The 21342-nt window shown below is 39.4% G+C and overlaps 1 protein-coding gene and 1 non-coding gene across 3 annotated transcripts; both read left to right on the top strand.

Moving 5' to 3' along the window:
- Positions 1 to 725: 725 nt before the first annotated feature.
- Positions 726 to 844, top strand: LOC145396905 (5S ribosomal RNA). The gene has a single exon (XR_013896863.1). It is a non-coding gene; the product is annotated as a 5S ribosomal RNA (ribosomal RNA).
- A 1303-nt stretch (positions 845 to 2147) lies between these two features.
- LOC145396773 (uncharacterized) lies at positions 2148 to 21136 on the top strand. Of its 2 annotated transcripts, XM_080270066.1 has the most exons (7): positions 2148 to 2215; positions 4397 to 4587; positions 9445 to 9592; positions 11726 to 11806; positions 15101 to 15240; positions 17828 to 18013; positions 18903 to 21136. In XM_080270066.1, exons 2-7 carry the CDS (start codon positions 4404 to 4406, stop codon positions 19082 to 19084), a joined length of 921 nt encoding a protein of 306 aa, XP_080126192.1. In that variant the 5' UTR covers positions 2148 to 2215; positions 4397 to 4403; the 3' UTR covers positions 19085 to 21136. The 2 variants fall into 2 exon arrangements, with proteins under 2 accessions (XP_080126192.1, XP_080126193.1); XM_080270067.1 differs by lacking the exon at positions 11726 to 11806.
- The last annotated feature ends 206 nt before the right edge of the window (positions 21137 to 21342 follow it).

The following is a 21342-nucleotide window of genomic DNA, read 5'->3' as shown; positions in this document are numbered from 1 at the left end:
CATTTGTTTTATTGTTAAGGTAAGCTTCCCATGAAGATTTATTATATTTACCTCTTTTGTTAGTGGTTGGTGGGGGTGCTCACCATCCACTCACTCAATGTAGTGCTGTTCTCTGGTGCCTGCCCTTTCCTCTCTTTCTTCCTCCTTCCTTCCTCCTCTGTCTTTCTTTCCTCCATTCTCTCCCCTTCCTTCTGTTTATGGATGACTGCACTGAGTGACAAGCCAAATGGTTTCTTGTACACCAGGAAACCCTTTTCTGTGCTGGGTGGTAACCATATAACCAAATTATGGCACCTGGTGGTTGATTGGGTAATCAAGGTGCTCCGGTCAGATTGAGCTGTTGCAGGTTTATGTCCAGGGGGTGTTTGAGGTTTATCCATCCATCCATCCATCATCCAATCCTACATTGCTCCATGAGGAGCATAGGAGCCTGGGGCTAGGCAGTTTGTCCTGACATTTAAGATTTGAGGTTTATAGCTTAAGTAATGTCACTCAGGAATGAGTGGGGCTGGTCACCCCCATCTTAAATGTCAGGACCAACTTGCCTAGCCCCAGGCTCCTATGCTCCTCGTGGGGCAACACTGGATTAGATGATGAATGAATGAATGATCTCTTTTGTTTTTTAAAATTGTACCAGGTGAGTACCTCAGTCAAAGCACAGAATTCCCAGTCACTGTATTTTGTGAATTCTGTGTGGAGATATTTTCTCTTAGATGAGGGCCATGGCCAACGGCCATACCACGTTGAGTACACTGTTTCCCGTCCGATCAGCGAAGTTAAGCAACGTTAGGTCTGGTTAGTACTTGGATGGGTGACCGCCTGGGAACACCAGATGCTGTTGGCATCCCTATGTGTCAAGTGGGGTTGGTGGAGGATTAGTGCCCCTCCCTGTAAAACAATTAACTCTAAGCCCTTGGCCACCCCGTGTGGGATACATGGCGTCTGGCAATGAATGAATGAAAATGAATGAGGGCCATCTCCTGCACATAGAAGGTGTTATATATTTCTTCTGGAGTTCAAGCCAAGGAAGGGGTTATCTGGACTTGTGAAATCTTTCCCCACATCTGTCAACTTGACCCTGTTGATTTGTGGCAAGCCACTTTAGTCAGGGGTTATCATTAGCAGCTGAGTGCAAGGCATCAGTCATACTTTAAGCACTGTTGGCCTTGTCCTGGGGAAGTTTGGAGGGTTCTAGGACAAAGATGGCTGTGATAATGGGGGGGGAAGGTGTTGCATATAGGGTATCAGTGAGGAAGTGTGGTTTTCCAGGCAGGTAGATGGTATCAAAGGTGATCTGTGCAAGAATTTCACATACTGTAGGCAGATTCTCTCTCTCTCTCTCTCTCTTTCTATCTGATCAATTCCCTGAAGTGTTCTCTCTCTCTCAACAGCATCGCTTCCTTCCCTGAGTTGTTGGGTTTAATTATAATCATTATAGCATCAATGTCTTCCACACTGGGAGAGGTGGCGTGAACACATGCTTTTTTTTTTTTTTTTTTTTTTTTTTCCCCCCAGATAATATCGCATCGCTGTTGTCAGGAGAGGTGTTACTGTGGGGAGGTCACAAGCTCGCTGCTTGGCAACAGCGTTCACGCTTTTTTTTTTTTTTTTTTCATCTCCTTTGATTCTTTTTCTTTTGGGCACATGGAGTGCTCGTCTTAATTAAAGTATTAGGTATCATGGGGCCATTAACACTGACCTGTGCTTAGTTACACATTACATTCAGTAACTTTTCATTGCGAGTTCATATTGTCTCATTAGGTACATCATTGCAACAGAAGACATAACTGTATTTTACTACTTGAACAGTGTCTTGAGACTGGTTCAACAAGCAGAAATCAGCTGTAATGGAACACGGCCGCAAGGGTTAAAACACGGACCACTCAGCTGATCACGGTGTTGCAGGGGGAAACTTGATTCATCACTTACATTTCGTCATGGTCTGTATTTACCAGTAGGATTGCATAAAGTAAGAGTGGTACAAATATTTTTTACAATGGTGTAGTGTAGTACTAGTTGATATAGACCTGGTAGTGTCCGGTAGCAGTAAAATGATAAAATGGCCTGGGAAGGCAGCAGTGGAAGTGTGGACCTTGTAGTGTAGTTGACAAACGCGACAACCAGTTCGTGCCAGTCGTCTGTCAGTCCGCTTGTCTCGTTGGTGCTCTGTGTTTGTGTGAAACTGGTAGTACTGGATTTGCTACCATTTGCCGTTGTAAGTATTTGGTAATATGCCATACCAGCATAGGGAATTAGGAGTGATGGAAATCTACGGTAGACCAGTGCCTTACAGAAGCTCGTTTACCGATTTTTCACATTTTTCACGATCTTTTACTGAGAAATTGCCCATTTAAGCACCATTGGTACCAAGAAGCAGATCTGCCTATTAACTTTAAATTTATAGTACCATTTGTGTGAAAATTGATATTTTGGAACGTCATAGGCAGCATTATTGTCTCTCGATAGATAGAGTAGCCTACCATTGGCATTGGTGAATTATATTATTTTACTGGGAGTGTTTGCCCAGAGCCTATCAGTCAGTAAAACTAAAGGTAGAGGCTGCAATGCTGATCTATGCAACTTAGGCCTTTGAGCCAGTGGTGGGCTGTTCACCCAGTGTGCTGGAATAGAAAGCCGCTTCATTGTCTAGGTTACCACAGGTACCTTGCTGATGTGTTAGTACATACTCATTTTACTTATCAGCTCATAAAAGGGTGGATGGACCCTCGAGTCGAGTGACGCCAGCTGTCCTCACCAAGATTTCAACCATGGTGCAATTGAGCTGGCAGATTTGCAGTCAGCAGTGTGGACGAGACAACTAGGTCATGCTAGTCTTGTGTCATAGGTTCCTTGTCTTCCCTCACACTGTTGCTGTGTATATGTGAAATTGATAGCCTTGCATTCACCACAAATGGCCTTCGGTATTTCTCTGACAGGTGATTTGCCACGTCTGGCATGGAGGAAGAATAATAAAGAAGAGCTGTTGTTATAAGTCACCTAATCATGTTCTATTTTAAAGTTGTAAGTAATGTGTTGAAAAATTTCTTAAGTTTCATTGCTGTCTATAGCCAATTTACTGGTTACTCCAGGTTATGAGTGCCAGCTGCATAAAAAAAATTGTGATATTTGGATGCATTGTAGTCAGCATTAATATTCAGTAGTTAATTGATGTCAGTGGGAGTGTTATCATTTTGCTTTGTAGGGACAAACTGCTTTAAATCCTTCAGGATAGTAAGTGACCTGGTTGTGCCTTGCCGGTGCCTGGTGAATTGAGTTGGGATATAGCAACTTCAATGGAAGGGGTTAGAAACGTTGTTGCTGATGTGTCAGTCGTAAATGTTGGTAGTTACACATTTTTGTCAAATTTTCTTTAGATTTCCCCAGTTGATTTTATATTTGTTTTTATGGCCTTATGCCCAAATATTAAATAGCAGTGGGAAAGGCAGGCCCCTGGTTTGTGGCAATTGTGGGGGTTCTCTGCCTATCTCTTTGTTTGTAGCCTTATGCCATAATCCCATAAGAGGTGATCATAAACGAATTGCTCTCATGCTGTGTCATCTACTATTAGGCTGTGCATTCTCCAGTTCGTACCACCCTCATTCCTATACCTCCCCACACCATCCATCAGTCTCCCTTCCTCCTTTCCCCTCCACATCACTCACATAGGCTACACTCCTAATCAATCAAATTCAGGACTGGTACATTGGTATTAGTAGGGCTATTTTTATGGCATTTAGGTGGGTCTTGCAGAAGATCAGTAAAGTCTTGTAACAAAATTCTTGAAACTTCCCAGCCGTAGCCTAAAGATTAACTCACATCATTTCAGACAACAGACCACCTCACAGCCACTGGACCACCATGGTGATATTTCATTTGATACAAGTGCTCATATGTTTACCAATGATTTGTATTTGCTTGACCCTACATATTGCTATATTTTAATTTAAGAACTCTTTAGAGATGCAAACCAGCTCTCATTTCCAGTTGGGAACATCTATCTATTGTCGGATGCCATAATCCTGTATGGGGTGGCCATTTGACTTTGAGTTATTTGTTTTACAGGGAGGTGCACTAACTCTCCACCAACCCACTTGTTGACACATAAGGAACACGTTTGGTTTGGTTATATGGTTACCACCCAGCGTTGTAAATGGTTTCTTGGCTTACAGGAAACCATTTGGCTTGTCACTCAATGTAAAGCCACCTGTAGAGGAAAGAAAAGCAGTAAGAAGTGACAGGAAAGATGAGAGAGATAGGAAGAAAGGAGGGCAGGCACAGAAAAAGAATGATAAATGCTAAGGAAGAAGTAGGCAGCATTACATCAAGTGAGTGGACGATGGTCACCACCAGCTACAGCAGCTACTGTATATTGTCCTTAACTGTCCGTAATTTTCAGGTGCACCATGGAAAACAATACCCCATTGCTGCGTCTGGCCACATATATGTGTCCAGGCATTCCAGTCGAATACTATGAATTTCTGGCTGAGTACTTGGAGAACAAATTGAAAGTGCAGACTGAACTTTTATACAGTTCCCGGAGACGCGGACCAGACATCAGCCGAGGGGACCACCATCGCATAGATCTAGGTGGGTAATTGAAGAAACACTACATATGCTGTGGAATGTATAGTAAATCCTTATTGTCAGTTAGTCAGTCAATTGGTAAATTAAATGATGCCATACTTTCCGGCATTGGGGAAGGCCATAGTACAGCTAATACATTCTTTGGGATGGAAGCTTAACCAAATGCCAGAGGCAACTAATAATGTCCCAGGAGTTGCTAGGAACTATTACAGTAAAAGAAATCAGTGATAATTAAAAACATTTGTAATTGCATCAGAGTCTTTGCTTGAATTTGACTGGGTTTTCTTGTAACTGAGTTCCTGCCTAAGAGTGATAGCTCTGTGGCTAGTTACCAAGCTTGGGGCACACTTCACTCTCTTGGTAATACCTCCCAGAATTGATGGCAGCCAACCATCTACAACCTACAAGTCCTTATTATGTCACCTTCATTAATGACATACATTGTTATTTTATTTTTCTTATCAGTAGACTCTTATTCAGCTTAGAGATTTTTGTTTTAACAGGAGGGGTTAGATATAGCTTTCATTAACTTCTTGCACTACCATGAAATTCTTGAAAATTGAATGAAATCATCTGGATATAGCAAAAATAAAATGAAAAGTACATCATGTTACTGATGGGTTTAAATTCACAGTAAATTACTGAAAAGATGCCAATTAAATTACCATTGTTACCTGACTATGGTAATAACAGTAACTGCGTGTATATGTGTAGTTTATCTGTATGGGAGATGAGAGGCTTTGTTATTGGTTACATTTTAAAATCCATGCCGGTACATGAATGGTTTTTACTGCCGTACAGTAGCTATGTAAATTTAGATTGTACTTTATTAAATTTATTTTAACAGTTCAGAACAGAGCCTTCTTTTGAGATAAAATATCAAATTATATTTGTACAGATTGGTAGAATTTTAATATATAGAACATAATTATGGGTGCAAGTCCAGATGATGTTAGCCTTGTGATGGTGTGAAAGCAGTTTCATATGAAGCCAATGTAGAACAGTACTGGGGGATATGGTACATCTTACAGTACGGTACAATACTGTATACAGTACAGTTACTGATATTAGCATTTATCGGACTGATTACAATCACTACTCGTTATACAATGGGGTTACATCAGGTCGTACCTTAACGTATAACGATTTTATCGTAAATCTGGAGATAGAAACACATTTTAAAAGGGGGGGTTACGTCAGCTCAACTTCCCAAAGTCACCTACCCAAGACTGAAACAAAAATGACAACCCACCTTAATCACATCCTGTGTTGGTCCAAGTCGACTCCAACATCAAAACAAACACTATCACACCAATACAAGCGGCATTACTCACATACAGTAAATTGTTGCAACAACACAACAGTCACACTTCCGTAACTTTGGCCTGGTGCTACACAATGTATTTTGTGTGTGTGTGTGTGTGTGTGTGTGTGTGTGTGTGTGTGTGTGTGCACGACTCTGGGCATAGGCTTCACAGCCTGCACTCAAGGCCCAGTAGTCCTACATACCATACACCTCTGCATGTCACCACTTCGGTGCTAACACCCACTATAGGCCTATTGTAGCACGATGCTTGGCTGAGAGGCGATGATAGCAGTGGAGCACACGTGAACGAGTGGAAAAGACAGGGCTTTGAAGGGGTGGCGGGACCGCAACTGAACCAAAACATTGCACTGCATGCTGGGGCTGCCATCTTGCCTGAGACAAGTGACTGTTGCCTTGCGTGTGCCTGGCATTTCGTACAAAATTTTCCAAGGGGAGTATCGTTATAGTGGGAAATTCATCGCAAATCGGATTTTGAGGTGGAACTTTTCTGTTATCGTTGTAGGGAATTATCGTATATTGAATCAGCGTATAATGAGTAGTGACTGTACTGGTAGGGTATATTTAATTTAACTTTTTTGGCATCAGATGATACTGCTTAAGTGATAATTGGCTTTATAAACTGAGAGGTGGTATAGTCACAGGATAAATAACAATGATAACAGGTTCATGGTGGTTAGCATAGAGCTTTGTAGCAGCACAGTAGCATTCAAACTGAGATTGTGAAGGGGAAAAGTAAGCCCCCTTATTTTGCTTCACATGTAAAAAAAAAGAATAATTGCTGATTGCATTTTATAAAGTGGGAAATAGTCAGACCACTTCCTGTCCTGACAGTTGTTATGAAGTTAATCATTGTCAATCAGGGTCTTGCATACACCTTTGCACACTGAGTTTCAATCTTATGACCCTCAGTCTCAGTTAGTTCATACTACTGTATTTTCAGCCATTGATCTTTGTGGAGGCAAGAAAATCACAGTTCAGCTGTACTTCCGGGCCAGTAAACTTTATATTCTTATGTTGCTTCTTCAGGTGAGACATCAGAATTAGGGTCATATTCATAGTAGCTTTGGAAATCATAGCACGTCTTCCTTAGCAGTTTATTTTATATGTTACACATCAATATCCTCTTGTATGTTATTGATACAAACTTTCATGATTTTAAAATATATCAATATCATACAGAGGATATTGGGGTATAATTTACTCTGTAAATCACTACCGTAATGAAAAGACATTACAATGTGGCCCTTATGCCGTCAGTTGACCCCCCACACATCTACGCCCTCCCCTATGGCTGTACTCTCTAGTTATCCTGGTGTTGTACTCTCTTCACTGTACTGAACCCTTTATTAACTAGGGATCTGTTTTTTGTATTTTCCTGTCATGGGGAAACCAATTCTCAGTGCTGGTAGACCTACCTCATATGTCATTAGATATTTTTTGGAGCCAGTTACTGCACTGTACATTCAAATGGTTGATGTTTTATGTAATCATCATCACCATCATTATCCAGACCCTCTTCCCACCTAAAACTGTAGGATCCAGAAGCAAGGAAAGAGAATGTATGAAAGTGAGGAAACTATCAACATAATACTGTACTTGGTGAAAGGAATAGAATCCTTAGTGCATCTTTGGAGGAAATAAAGCTTAATCGTATGTGCCTCTTTTATTAGTGTTTCATATTGATACCGAAAAGAGCAGCCTACGTTCCTCTTTTGGCCATGTTTTGGTGTTTAAAGTACAGTATACGATTATGAAGAACAGTAGTTGATTCATTTTTTTCCTGCTGGAACTGAGTCACTCCCACTTCTTCAGTACTATGTTGTGGTTACATGAAATTTGATGAACCTTAGTTTTTGATGTAGTAGAAAGGAGTCTTCTTTGATTCACTTGTTAACTCAACCCTCCAGTCTGACAACACTCGGCCACCAGCCAAACTGAAAACAGCGTGGGATCTCCAGGTTAGCGTATCCATTTTATGGTAATTAGTAACATTTCCTTGGATCCTGCATGGGGTTCTTGGAAAAATATAATCATATTTCATCATGCCTGGGGCGCCTTAAAAATTGTAATGGCATTGGATCATATCTGGGGTGTCTTGGAAAAATGTATTGTCTATAATATTACAGTATTAGTAACTTGTCTGTGAATGCACACTGATATTGATGGGCCACTACCAGATGATTTTCATTTTAAACAAGTTGTAGCATTCATAAAGTTAAGTGCAATGTAAGTTTAACATTGTGAACCTGGGCATCATATTCACGTCTTTATTATTATTATTTTATTTATTCTTGCTGCTACCAGACTGTTATACAGTTTGTAGGCAAGGAGAGGCTAATGAAGACTGTATCTAACCCCTCCAGCTCAAAAAGTATCCCTGGAACTGAACAAAATTATCTGGAGATAGCAAGAATAAATGGATATTTATCAACTGTCTGAAGGGGCTATTGAGACTGTGATTTGATGTTAATGTTCAGAGAATATTGTTATCTGACAGAAATCCTATCAAGTGTAGAGTTTAAGAAACTGTTTGCTGCTGCTGCTGATCTGTGTTAATAAAGGGTTTGTTATACACTGCACTGCATTTTTGTTATGGTACAATATTTGATTAATCTTCATCTGTTTTTTTGTAGTAGCTAGTCTTTTTCTCTTGTAGATAACACATGGCACTTGCACATACAGTGGAAGTCACAAAGTCATAGGCACAGTGGGTGACAGCGTGTACAATTTGACGACAGTTATGGGTTTCTGTAAATTAATGGGTATCTGGCTGAATGCCCTTAAACATCTTCATAGTAGTTATAATGTTACTATCACAGATCACTCCCTCTGTATCTACAAAGGTGCCTCAAGGTACCAGGGACTTCTGGCCTCAACTGTACTAGCTGTTAAGCTCACAAGTTCATGTTCTTCTATACTCGACAAGTTGCCGTAATATCTTGCACTACCATAGGTCTTTTCTGTTAAAGCATGGTTGATACAGTACAGTATACCTGATATTTATGTATGATTGTGATAGTTCTGCACACACTGTCTTGAGCCTTTAATATTTCACTTAATGTTTAGAATTTTTCACAACTTTCTTGTAGAGTATTTAGACTGTATTACTTTCATTAATTTAAACTGATTTAAATAGCTGAGCCTTGGAAATAACACTGTAGAACTGCTACCACTGTATCCATCACTAAGTATTTGTTTTGATACATATTTTTTCTTATACAGTGTCACTTTATGAAGAGTATGGTGTTTAGTGTTGTGTATTTAGTTCAGTTTACTGCTCAGTCTTGTCCCTTAGGTTTAAATACATATGTAGATGTGTAGAATAAGGTAATATAAGAATATATACAGACTCAGTGAAAATTGATGTATCAAACTGTCTTCAGTTTATTGATCTAGTCATTCTTCATATTGTGCTATATATGTGATTACCATTATTATGTCATTAAGTGCATTAATATAATTTGAAACATGTACCTGTCCACTTCATAAATCTTCCCTTCCTGTTTATTTTATTGTTTTTCATGTAATTTCAGCTTTTGTCTCCACATCAACATTTATCGAGAAATTCAAGACAAACACAAGTTACTTCCAGCTGTTACCAGTGGGGGCGGTCACCAACCACCCAGTCAAGGGAGAAATATTGGGCTACTACTCGGATGTTATAGTGCATAGGGATGTCAAGTGAGTTAATATACCCACTGTCACATTTTTTAATGCCTACCTAATTTGGCTGTTCAGGGAGGAATATTGGGATACCGGTACTACTCAGATTACCTAGTGCACAGCAGTGTCAAGTAAGTTTATATACCCATGTACAATTTTTAATGCATTTGTAACTTGTTTGTCTGAGGAAGTAATTTACATTTTAGTCATGTTGCCACCTGATGGTATTTCCCCCCCCCCCCTATTGTCAACCAATTTTTTTCAACATTTAAAAACTGAAGGGGCAAGATACTGTATAGCTCTAACATCCCCCTTCACTACTACAGATCCTCACAAGGTTGAGGAAAGTCATCTGAAAGCAGCAAAGCTTAATTATACTAAGACCTCATTGAAATAAATGGATTAAATTCAGCCTTGGAAAAAGGTTTCATTGTGGAGGGGTTTAATTGCAATCATTTCTAACCCCTTCAGTGTGAGAAGTTTGTCCGGTGTTTAATAATTATGTAGCCATAAGGTAGCAGTAATTGTTCAAATAATACAACATTGGATTCAAGGAGTTAACTTTTTCAGTCTGACATTTTATTTTACATGCTAACATCAGGTTATTCTATTAAATCTAAGAAGGAAGCAGTGAAGTGTTTAGTGAAGGCTTTATCTAACCCTCTCTGTCCGTCTATTTATTGCCAGGTGCTTTAATCCCGTAAGAGGCGGCGACAAACAAATCATCTCCATGTCACCCGGTCCCACACCATTTCATTGCCCTGCTCCCAACTCACACCCCCCCATCTCATATACTTCTCCTCCCCATCCATCCATCTCATCCTTGGCCTCCCCCACCCTCTCCCCTCCTCCATCTTACTCACATACACTCTCCTCATCAGTCTCTCGCTCTCCATCCTCTCCACATGGCCAAACCATCTCAGTGTATTTTGCCTAATTCTTTCTGTCACACCCATATCCACACCACAATGCTCCTTCACTTCCTCATTTGTCAGTGTCACTCCATATAATTCCACATGCTCCTCTCAAATAACTCATTTCAACTGCTCTCACTCTTGACTTGTGTCCTTCCAACAAGGTCCAAGCTTCACTTCCATACATTAGAGTTGGTATTACAATACAGTACTGTCATGCAGTGACTTTTTTACTTCCATGCTCACTTTCCTGTGTCTTATCACTGCTTTCAAAGAACCAGCAACCTTTCTTCCTTGCTGTACCCTTTCAAGCATTTCACCCTCCAAACTTCCATCCTTACTCATCACACTACTGAAGTCCTTAAATGCACCTACATTTTCCATTTCCTCCTCATTCAACCTCACTGTACATTCACTGACTTCATTTCTCTCAGAGACCATAACTTTACTCTTCCCTGCATTCACATTTAGATTCCATTTCTTACACACTCTTCCAAACTCATTCAACAAGCCTTGCAGTTCCTTTTTGTCTTCACTGAACAATACAGTATCATCTGCAGACAGCAGCACAGGGGGTTTCCAAACGTTGTCCTTTCTTATCTAACTCCGTTGGTTCAGAAAGCTTGGTCATAAAGTGAATAAATCAAGAGGAGACACTAAGATTGTAATAAAATAAGGTGCTATTGGATTGAAGGAGTTAGGTTAGATGCCAGCAAGTATAAATCCTTCTCAACTTTATCAATATTCCTTCATTTTGAAAGGTAGTGTTTCGTGCATGCATGGATCGTCTCTCAGAATACTGAGATTTTCTCATACAGGGTATTTCCATTAACTTCATATACCAGATCAAAGCAGGAAACTGATTATTTTTTTATTTATTTTTTTTGTTGATTTATCTGATAAGTCTGACTCAGGTGTAGCATTGATTATTAATTTTTTGATGGCCACATCATTCAGTGTGCCACACACCTTCATGTCACCACATCAACACTTATAACCACCGTCTTTTTTAAATACAAGCCAGGGATGTTACTTTCAGGGAAAGTTTGAAAATATGTTGGATCTTGAGAATTAGATGAATAAAATCAGTTTTCATGAAATTCAGATACTGTACTGTACTCCAAACTTTTCCTGCCTCAGCCTGGGATCAAACTCACATCCTTTGAGACAGGATGTCAGTATTCTAAGCACTTGACCACCACCACCTCAGCTATGATGTGGCCTCTTGATGTTTCAGTGACGCAGAGTTTAGCGCTGCTGACGTAACCTACGGTTCGTCCACAATATCTTGTTATCAAACTGGGGTTCCCGAGTCAAGGTGTGATACTGGCTGTAAACTGTTGCCCGTACTTAAACTTGTTTGGCAGTTTGAATTCAGATGGTAATTCTAACTAGCAGTGTAACTAATCTTCTAATATGAGTTCGCAAATACTGGTGTGATATGAGGTCATTTTGCGTGAATGACCACATTATGATATGAAAGCACATGGAAGGGAGTGACAGTTTCATAAATCAGTACCACTTATTTATCTGATATGTAATGTTCTTTGTAATACAGAAAAGGGATCACAGAGGCTAAAGAACATATTTGTGAGACTCCTTTAGATAATTTAACAAAAGAAAGACAGAATCAGATCTTTTAATTTGAGATTTGCAAACACGTAGCATTTAAAAAACCGCTCTTCAGTAAGCAAAAAGGTAAATTGAAGCTTGTTCCAGAGTTGACTAGTTGTTTATATAGAAAAAAAAAAAAAAATACCGGTTAATTTGCAAAAGTTAATCAGATATGAATAAGTGTAGGTAGATGGAAGTGAAAGGTGTGCCCATCTTAACCAATGAACTGCGACTTAAGGGAAATCAACTACTGTAATCAACTACCTCATCCCATGCATAGCAAATATGTTTTTATTGTTTCACCCTTCCATCCATCCATCTATCTATCCACCCATCCATCCATCATCTAATCCAGTGTTGCCCCATGGGGAGCATAGGAGCCCAGGGCTAAGCAAGTTGATTTTGACATTTAAGATGAAAGTGACCAGCCTCACTCATCCCTGAGTGGCATTGCATGAGCAATATACCCTAACCACCCCATGGATATAAACATGCACAGGCCCAGTCCGATTGGAGCGCCTTAATTGCCCACTTAACCACCAGGTTCCATAATTTGGCTATATGGTTACCACCCAGTGTAGTAAATGGTTTCATGGTGTACAGGAAACCATTTGGCTCGTCACTCAGTGTAGAGTCACCTGTAGACAGAAGGAGAAGTATGGAAAGATGGAAGAAAGAGGGGAATGATTTCTTGGTCATACCGGCTCACAGAGAATGTTATGAAGTATGTAGATATAGATTGTTATGTGTTGTTTTTAGAGATTTCTGTGAAGTGTTGCTTGAGAAGCAGAAAAAATAAACTTTATATTAACCAAGCCCAGATATATGGACATGAAGTGGATGAGGGCTTGCTGGAAGATGGATATGCATATTTCCAGACCATTATGTGCTGTAAGTTACTCTGCTCACAACGAGCACTGGAAAAAAAAAAAAAAAAAATATTAAGTGGTCTTTTTTTTTGGTATGGTGCTGTCAGAGCCACATCCTCTATCAAGCTGTTGCAGTTTACAGGTTAAGGGTTTGCAGTCAGAGGGTTCGAAGAACAGTGTCCAGTGTAGTAAAAGTAGTAAAGAAATAATGATGGCAGCACTTTTGTGTAGCAAGAAAAACTACAGGGAGTCTTTAAGAGGAGAGGAGTTAATGGGATTAAAAGCATTTGACTCCATGTTGTTGAGAATAGATTTGTCTGGAAACCCATTCCTTTCGTGAATGTTGTACACCACACAGAAAAATAAAAACCTTATTCATTATATTAAACTACCTTGAAGGTATCAGTGGAAACATAATTTCTAGCAAGATACTAAGCTTCTTAAAAGTTGGTCTATGAAGAGAAGTACCTGTATATCTGTGTGATCTGACCAGTAATTGTAAGAATAGGAAGCACCAAAAATATCAAGAAAAGGAGAATTTTGTTGTTTTGTTGAAGACAGTGAGATAGTCTCATGGATAATTGTGGTAAAAAGATGGAAACACTAAATTTTTGAAGTATTGAAACCAACTTGGCTCCTCAGAATTACTTGACAACTCTGATGGTTCCTTGCACTGTTTAAGCACTGCTTTGTGATAGGCCTGGTACTTGCAGTGTGGGACATAGCAAAAGACAAGAGAAGCATTGTAATATAAAAACATTGGTGTTTGAATTGTTAACCATTGTTGTGTGTGTGTTTTGACGTTGTGCTGCATGTCATATCCTTTTTCCTACTTCGTATCGCAAGTCATCTCTTTCATTTTCAGCACTACAGCATCATCCTGGAAGTTCAGAGATTCCCAGATTTTATGGTGGTGGTGAAGTAGGAGGTTGTGCTTGGAAGAGTTGATGGCTCTGCGCCAGAAGCACTGTAGTTTTCCTTGATGACCAGCAATAGTGATTATATGTAAATAAGGTGGCAATGGCATTAAAATACCTACGCATAAAAATTGATTACAATACTGTACTGTAAGACTTAAAAAAAGGGGGATGGGTCTTTTTGTTGTCTCCTAGTAGAGAAAAGTGAAAGAGTACCAGAATCACATTGTGTCAGGGAAGTTCGTGTATTACAGTACTTTGACTAATTTTTGAACCCTAAATTATCTTGCTTCTCTGGTTTCCGTAGAATTCTCAGTGTTTAACACGTCCTGAATAATGATTTTTGTTTTTCACAGTACAATAATACCAGCTGGAGCCATAGCTGTTTGTCATATATTGCATTGCACATCATACCCTTGATGGGAGAGAAACCCAAATGCCTCAGTGTATGAGTTGGATTTGTCTGCTGTGAAATTAAAGCCCAGTATTTCTGTGTGAGATCATATGCAGTGTTAAATGTACCGTACTTTAGCATTGATTTGTAATATATGTTTGGTGGTATTAATTGCTCTGTACTTTTTCTGTACTTCAGGAAATGGTTAGGTGCTTCTCTTTTTCCTAATGTGCACTGATAATGCAGTCGTGTATTCAAAGTCCTGTTGTATGGCCAAACAACAGCCTGAAACCTTAACCATACTTACCAAGCTATCTTATCATTCCAGGTTTGCTGTTTGTGTGTACTTTTTGTTGTCTTACCTTGCTTTGCCAGTATCATAAAAATATTTATCATCCATCCATCCATCCATCATCCAATCCTACTTGCCCCATGAGGAGCGTAGAAGCCTGGTGCTAGGCAAGTTGGTCCTGACATTTAAGATGAGAGTGAAATATTTATCATTTTGCGCTATTCATTTGACTTGGCCAGAATCTTTGTGTACTTTTTTGTACTTCCTGTTATGTTCATTATTGTTTCATACTGCGTACTGTACTTAGCTTTCACTTGTTTAGGTGCCTTATTTGAAAATGTCATTGGCAGTCAGATATATAATGCTCATCATTTTTAATATTTTGACAGAATTGGAGTTTTTGCCATGCTGTGTTAAGTAAAACTGAGACTGTATTTTGGCAAGCTGTCAGTTAACAAACAGCTCCATATGTTACCTTTCAAAGATAGAATTTGTTTGTAATGAATTTCATATATTTGCTTTCCAGAGAGAGAATTAAAGAGTTTTATGATATCCGAGGTTGCAAATATGTTCATGCAAGTGAGTCGTCTTTGTCCAGTAACAAACTAGTCCTGCGCATGCTAAAGCAGATGGGGGAGGATGCATCATTTTTCTCCGATATACAAGGTAAGAGAGGTGGTTGTCACCATCATCATCCTGACTTCTTTTTTTCCCATCCATGGTTGGAGTGAGGCAAGTTCCAGAAAGCAAGAAAAGAGAAAGCATGATAGAGAGAGAACTTAGCACCATTATACAGAGTGAAATGGGGCTTACACTCATTCAGTACCATTCAGGAACCAAGAATTCTGTAATAATAGTGCGTAATGCAATGTGGGTACTTCTGGGGCTGCTTCCTGGCATCCCTTTCAGTCAGCACTGTATTGATGTATAGGTATTATGAGTCAGGGAGGAGTTGGAAATTATCACATCCTTTCTTACATATTTTGTTCAGTGAATTGGGAAAAACTGGCAAACCAGCACTGTTGGTAGCAGTGGAACTTTGATAAGCATTTTTTTTTTTTTTTTTTTTTTTTTTTTTAATATACTAAACAGAAAATATGTCAGATAAAAGCTACATATAATGAGGACTTAAGACTATGAGTTTGGAAGAGTGTGTAAGAAACAGAATCTAAAGGTGAATGTAGGGAAGAGTAAAGTGATGGTCTTTGAGAGAGGTGAAGTCAGTGAATATACAGCGAGGTTGGATGGTGAGGAAGTGGAAAATGTGAGTACGTTTAAGCACTTGGGTAGTGTGATGAGTAAGGATGGAGGTTTGGAGGGTGAAGTGCTTGAAAGGGTACAGCAGGGAAGAAAGGTTGCTGGTTCTTTGAAAGCAGTGATAGGAAACAGGGAAGTGAGCATGGAAGTGAAAAAGTTACTACATGACAGTATTGTGATACCAACTCTAACGTATGGAAGTGAAGCTTGGACGTTGTTGGAAGGACACAAGTCAAGAGTGAGAGCAGTGGAAATGAGTTATTTAAGAGGAGCCTGTGGAGTCACATGAAGAGACAGGCTGACGAATGAGGTTATAAAGGAGCGTTGTGGTGTGGATGTGGATGTGATAGGAAGCGTTATGAGGAACACACTGAGGTGGTTTGGCCATGTGGAGAGGATGGAGGGTGAAAGACTGACGAAGAGAGTGTATGTGAATGAGGTGGAGGGGGGAAGAGGGAGGGGGAGACCGAGGATGAGATGGAGGGATGGGGTGGAGAGGTATATGAGAGAGGGGGGTGTGAGTTGGGAGCAGGGCAGTGAAATGGCGGGGGACAGGGCGACGTGGAGGCGATTTGTTTGTGGCCACCCCAAACAGGATTGAGGCGTCTGGCAATAGAATAGAAGAGTATGGACATGGGGTTGATTCCCATTTGTTATGTATGTGTGCTGTAATTTAGGAAAATGAAAAATTAATAAGCATACAACTGTTTATTATAAAAAACTCATGGCAGATTCAGTCTGTAAGGTTTGCAGTTTTATAAAGTGTGATCACATCTGTTGCTGTGACATACGTGTGTGAACATCAACATGGTGGATTGCAGGCTGAAATTACCCATCGCCTGCAGTGTACCATCCTCCCTTTGTAAGATAGGGAGAAAGTTGAGGGATAAATTATTTAGCTGGGCAGCAAAGCCACTTGATTATATCAGTGCCACAGCATGGAAATATCCCTCTCCAGCACCAGTCACATCTTATTCACTACCAATAATTGTTTAATATAGTCATTTCCGGTTTGCAGACACATCTTGATTCATTTGATCATTGAACTTATATCTAGGCAAAGAACCAAAGGCCCATTCACCAACACTGACAACTTCACTTAGTATTCTGGTACTGACTGTACCCCAGACATGAAAATCCAGTACATTGAGGATTAGCAGTTGTGGTGGCCCATACTACTGTACAGTATGTCTCCATGGTGCAGATTACTGTATATGCAAAACCACTGGGAATTGACCCTGTGTTCATATAACATTTCAGGGTGGAAATACTTCAGGAAGTAGTCCCTAAAGTTAGGACAAGATACTGTGTTACTCACTGTGTACAGTACAGTCAGGTGATCCAACTGGATGTGGTCTGTAAAGGGCTGAAACCCAAGGAATAGTTGAGATTTAATGCTTACATAAATCGTCTAAGGGGTTAGTGACTGATTGTTCTTGGCAAAAATAACTGGACTGAGTTAACTAATTCAGGATTCCCATGCGTGTAATGGGACAGTTAAGTAGTAACACCGTGAAAGTGAAGTTCTTTTATTAGTCTAAGACGAATTCTAAAATATCACAACTCTTTCTGTATAATTGGCTCTGTAAATTGGAGGAAACTGGCAAATCAACTTTACAGAGGCACTTTGTAATTTAATGTAGATGTACTGGCAAAAGGAATATCAGTAAGGAACAAATAATGAGGACTTCCTGTACTTTAAGTACAATTTTTAGAAAACTGTTCTTATTAAAAGTTTTTGAACAGTATCCGTTTAACTCTCTCATAGGAAATATTTAGTTCAAGCTGATGCCAGTTGATGTTATTCAGCTGAAAATGAGTTGTGGAAATGTGAGTGTTAATGTAGTTACAGGTAACTCCTGTTTGGGACAGATTTGTATTCTGTGTCACCTGATGTCAGATGATTTTATTCTGTCTGCTGAGAATGAATCATAGGAATTTAAGAGTGTTAATAGCCATTGGGACAGTATTTACATTTATCTTGCCTTTTTGACAGTGTCAGGGAATCACATGAACTCAATTGAAATGGTTGTGAGCAAGAAGGGTGAAGCAGCAGCAGTGGATTCCCTCTCCCTGGCCAACTACCTCAGCCGCCACTACTACCAGAAGCCAGAGCTGCACCTTCAAGGCTCCTGGGGACCCTTGCCTCCCCACCCCATCCTTGTCAATACTAAGCTACCTGGTCAGAATTGTTTTACACTGTCATTTCAAAGTGATGTTCCATTTTACTTTCTGTTAAGGTGCTGGAGAGGTACTTCATATGGTGGGCTTAAAACTGGATGGTGGAGCTGCCTGGTTGTACAGATGTCACTGAACTACCTTCCTGTCCTTTAAAAGGAGGAGAATGGGTTGTAGGAGAGGGGCAGCTTCAGCCTGCAGTCCACTGGGTTCACATTCAGATGATCCTTGGGCCACAGCTGCTAATGTTTGTCTTTTCATCTGTCTGTCTGTCTATAGTCCGATGCCTTATCTCAGAGAGGTTGGCCATAAATAGGTTGTTTGTATTTCACACTCCTCAGCCCTAATGCTGTCCCCCCCCCCCCCTTCAGCTCATACCACCCTATTCGTACACCTCTCCATCCGATCCCTCCACCATATCATCAGTGTCTCCACCTTCCCTTTACTTTAATAATAATTTCATCATAATAATACTAATTTCTTTGCTAATATTGTGGCTTATAATGTGTGCATGATTTACCTCTACATTAATATTGTGGCATTTATGTGTGACTCTTGGACTGTTAATTGTACCCCTGTTCATGTTCACCCAAAAGTACTTTGCAGTTGGTTGCCTGGATGTAACACTGTTGAAGGTCTAATGCCAAGGGAAGATTGTGACTTAGCAGAATATTCATTGTTTACTTTAAGGACCCTTATGTAGTGATAGGCACTAATCCAAAGGCTTCCTTTATTCATCCTCCTCCTTTTCAGTATGTTTCTTAATTTATGAGACCCTGTGATCAGGCATTTTGGGAGAGATCAGGACTAGCAGAGTCCCAGTTGTTTACCATGGTGATCCTTGTGCAGCTGATAGGCATAAATTTGAATCCCTTTTTTCCTCTTCTTTACAGAGAACTTAAGGTTGGGCATTGAGGAAGCTCTGTTGAACATCTCACGTGAGGCTTTTTGGTCAGAGCAGTTGGCGTCTTTCAGCATCATGGGCTTCCAAAAGACCTCACTGGACAACTACCTGGAGGCCATTGACATCCTTGAGGCCACCAAAGCTCTTTCCTTTGGCATCACGTATTATTAGAAAACTCGGGTCCAACAGGAACTAACCAGGAACTCAAGGATTTCACAGGAAGTAGTGCAATACAGAATGAAAATATTATATACCTCGTATACTGATTGTTGTACTGTAGTCCCATTTCCCATATGTTTGTATCTTGAATTATTCTCATAGTTTATGTGTTGTATGATTACTGGAATTAGCCATTATTTTGCAGCAAGTCATAGCAGTCACTAACAGTGCTGTTAAAATCACAAACTGAGTTGTTTAGAGTGAGGGTTCATTTAGAGCTTCCATTTTTTATAAGACATTGTTCCATTATACTTGGTTAATTGTTGTTCCTTGTATGTGATGCTGTCATAGGGGTGGCTCTAAATATTTTCATATTGATGACAGTAGTAAGTCACCAGGGGCTGTAGCATTATAGGCTTAGAGGCTTCCTTTGTACCATATTCCTAATGGTTTTTACTTTGCTCTTTAACCCTTCCACCTCAGGGGTGTCTTTTTTTTTTTTTTTTTTTTTTTCCCCATACACAAGGTTTAGAGATTTATAAAGAGATTTATTTATTTATTTTAATAAAATATTCCATACCAAAAAATAGACCATAATTTTCTGAGTAATATGATGTCTAACATAATTTTAAAAAATAATAATAATTACCTGTTTTTTGAACTGTCAAAAACTGTGGTGTTGGAACTCCTCCGCTGCCAGACGTATGCCTGTCAGTATAATGATAAACTCAAAGCTGTCTTTTTTTTTTTTTTTTTTTTTTTTTTTCCAGTTTGCACTTTAACTTAGCGTAAGCAAAACGAAAGTTTTTTTACACGTAAATAAACATGAAAAATACGTGTAATTCGGTATAAAAACAAGAATACATTATTTTGTTTGAAACACATGGAAGAATAATTCCTGAGTCCACACAGCTTTCTTGAGTTTTGTGACATTCATACATTCAAACATGCAGGTTTTCAATCCATAAGACAGTAAAATAGTGCTTCTGTGTTGGTAACACCTCAGTATTGCCGCCTCCTGATGCATGAACCATTACTGGGCCCCAGTACTGTTTCGCAAATATGAATAGTCTAAAACATGAATATGTGCCATTCAGTGGCCAGACATTTTCTAGCGGCACGGACATGTGCCACCTGATGTGAGAGGGTTAATGTTCTTGTCGATGTTCATTTTATCTTTGCTGTTGACATTACTGCATGTACAAAATCGAGATAGTATGTTAATTTAATCTTTGCTGTTGACGATGCCTTTAAAAATCAAGGGAGTATTTTAATTTTGTCTTCGCTGTTGACATTGTTGCATGCATAAAACAAGAGTGTTTTAATTTTAACTTTTGTCATTGTTAAACACCAAATGAATATTAGTGTGGTTTATGCTGGAGTGAATTACAGTAGTAAGGAAGAGGTACTAGGGAGCTTCGTAAGTTCACAGGATGTGGCTGATAGGAACTTGTGTGTTTTCTACTGTTTTTTATTTTTATTTTTTTCAAAAATGAAGGAAGAGAGGGAGAGAGATGAAAATTTATTAGGTAAAGAAAAGAATATATGAAGACTGAAGGGAAGAATTTGAGTGTAAGAGTGGTAGATGCACACCTACATACACCTTTTCATTTAATGTATGATTTCATCTCAAGACTTTCTCCAGATTTTTTTGGTAGTTGTAGTTATTAGGGTGTGAACAAAAATGAATAAATTACTATAGATTTTGTTAAGTGTTATGATCTGAGTGCCTTAGTAGATCTTCCAACATTTGCAAATAAATGTATGGGAGAGGCTGTGGCAGTGTTAAGGTTTGTGACACACACAAGTGCATTTATATACTGTATTAACCCTCTTCAGCCAGATGATGTAATTTGCATTGCATTCTTGTTACCAAACTGACATTGTGTGCAGCTTTGGAGAGTTCATTGGTGGTGGTGATGGTGGTGAAGGCTACAGACTCATAAGTAATTTTCCCCATAAAAGTAGTCATTTCTAACTCACAAAATTTTAAAATCGTCATCTGTGCCCAATCTCGCAAGACTGCGATTTAGGAGATTCCGCTGTATCTCGTAAACTGAAAAATATTGTGTGGTAGCAGGAATTAAAAAATACTGTAATTAATTGGACTGAAAGGGTTCATGCAGTTTTATACTATTGTGTTGAGTAGCGAATTGTTCGTTATTACAGGCAGTCCTTGTTATAGGTAACAGATATGTTAAAATCACTTTTCCCTACATGTTAGTACTGTACAATAAATTGGGATAACTGGCTAATTAGCTTGGTAGGTA

Source organism: Coenobita brevimanus, chromosome 39 (assembly GCF_032717465.1).
Source record: "Coenobita brevimanus isolate Jiangsu-jjx chromosome 39, ASM3271746v2, whole genome shotgun sequence".
Classification (NCBI taxonomy): domain Eukaryota; kingdom Metazoa; phylum Arthropoda; class Malacostraca; order Decapoda; family Coenobitidae; genus Coenobita; species Coenobita brevimanus.
The sequence above is the reverse complement of the archived record's forward strand: the minus strand, read 5'-3'. Positions and strand labels throughout refer to the sequence as shown.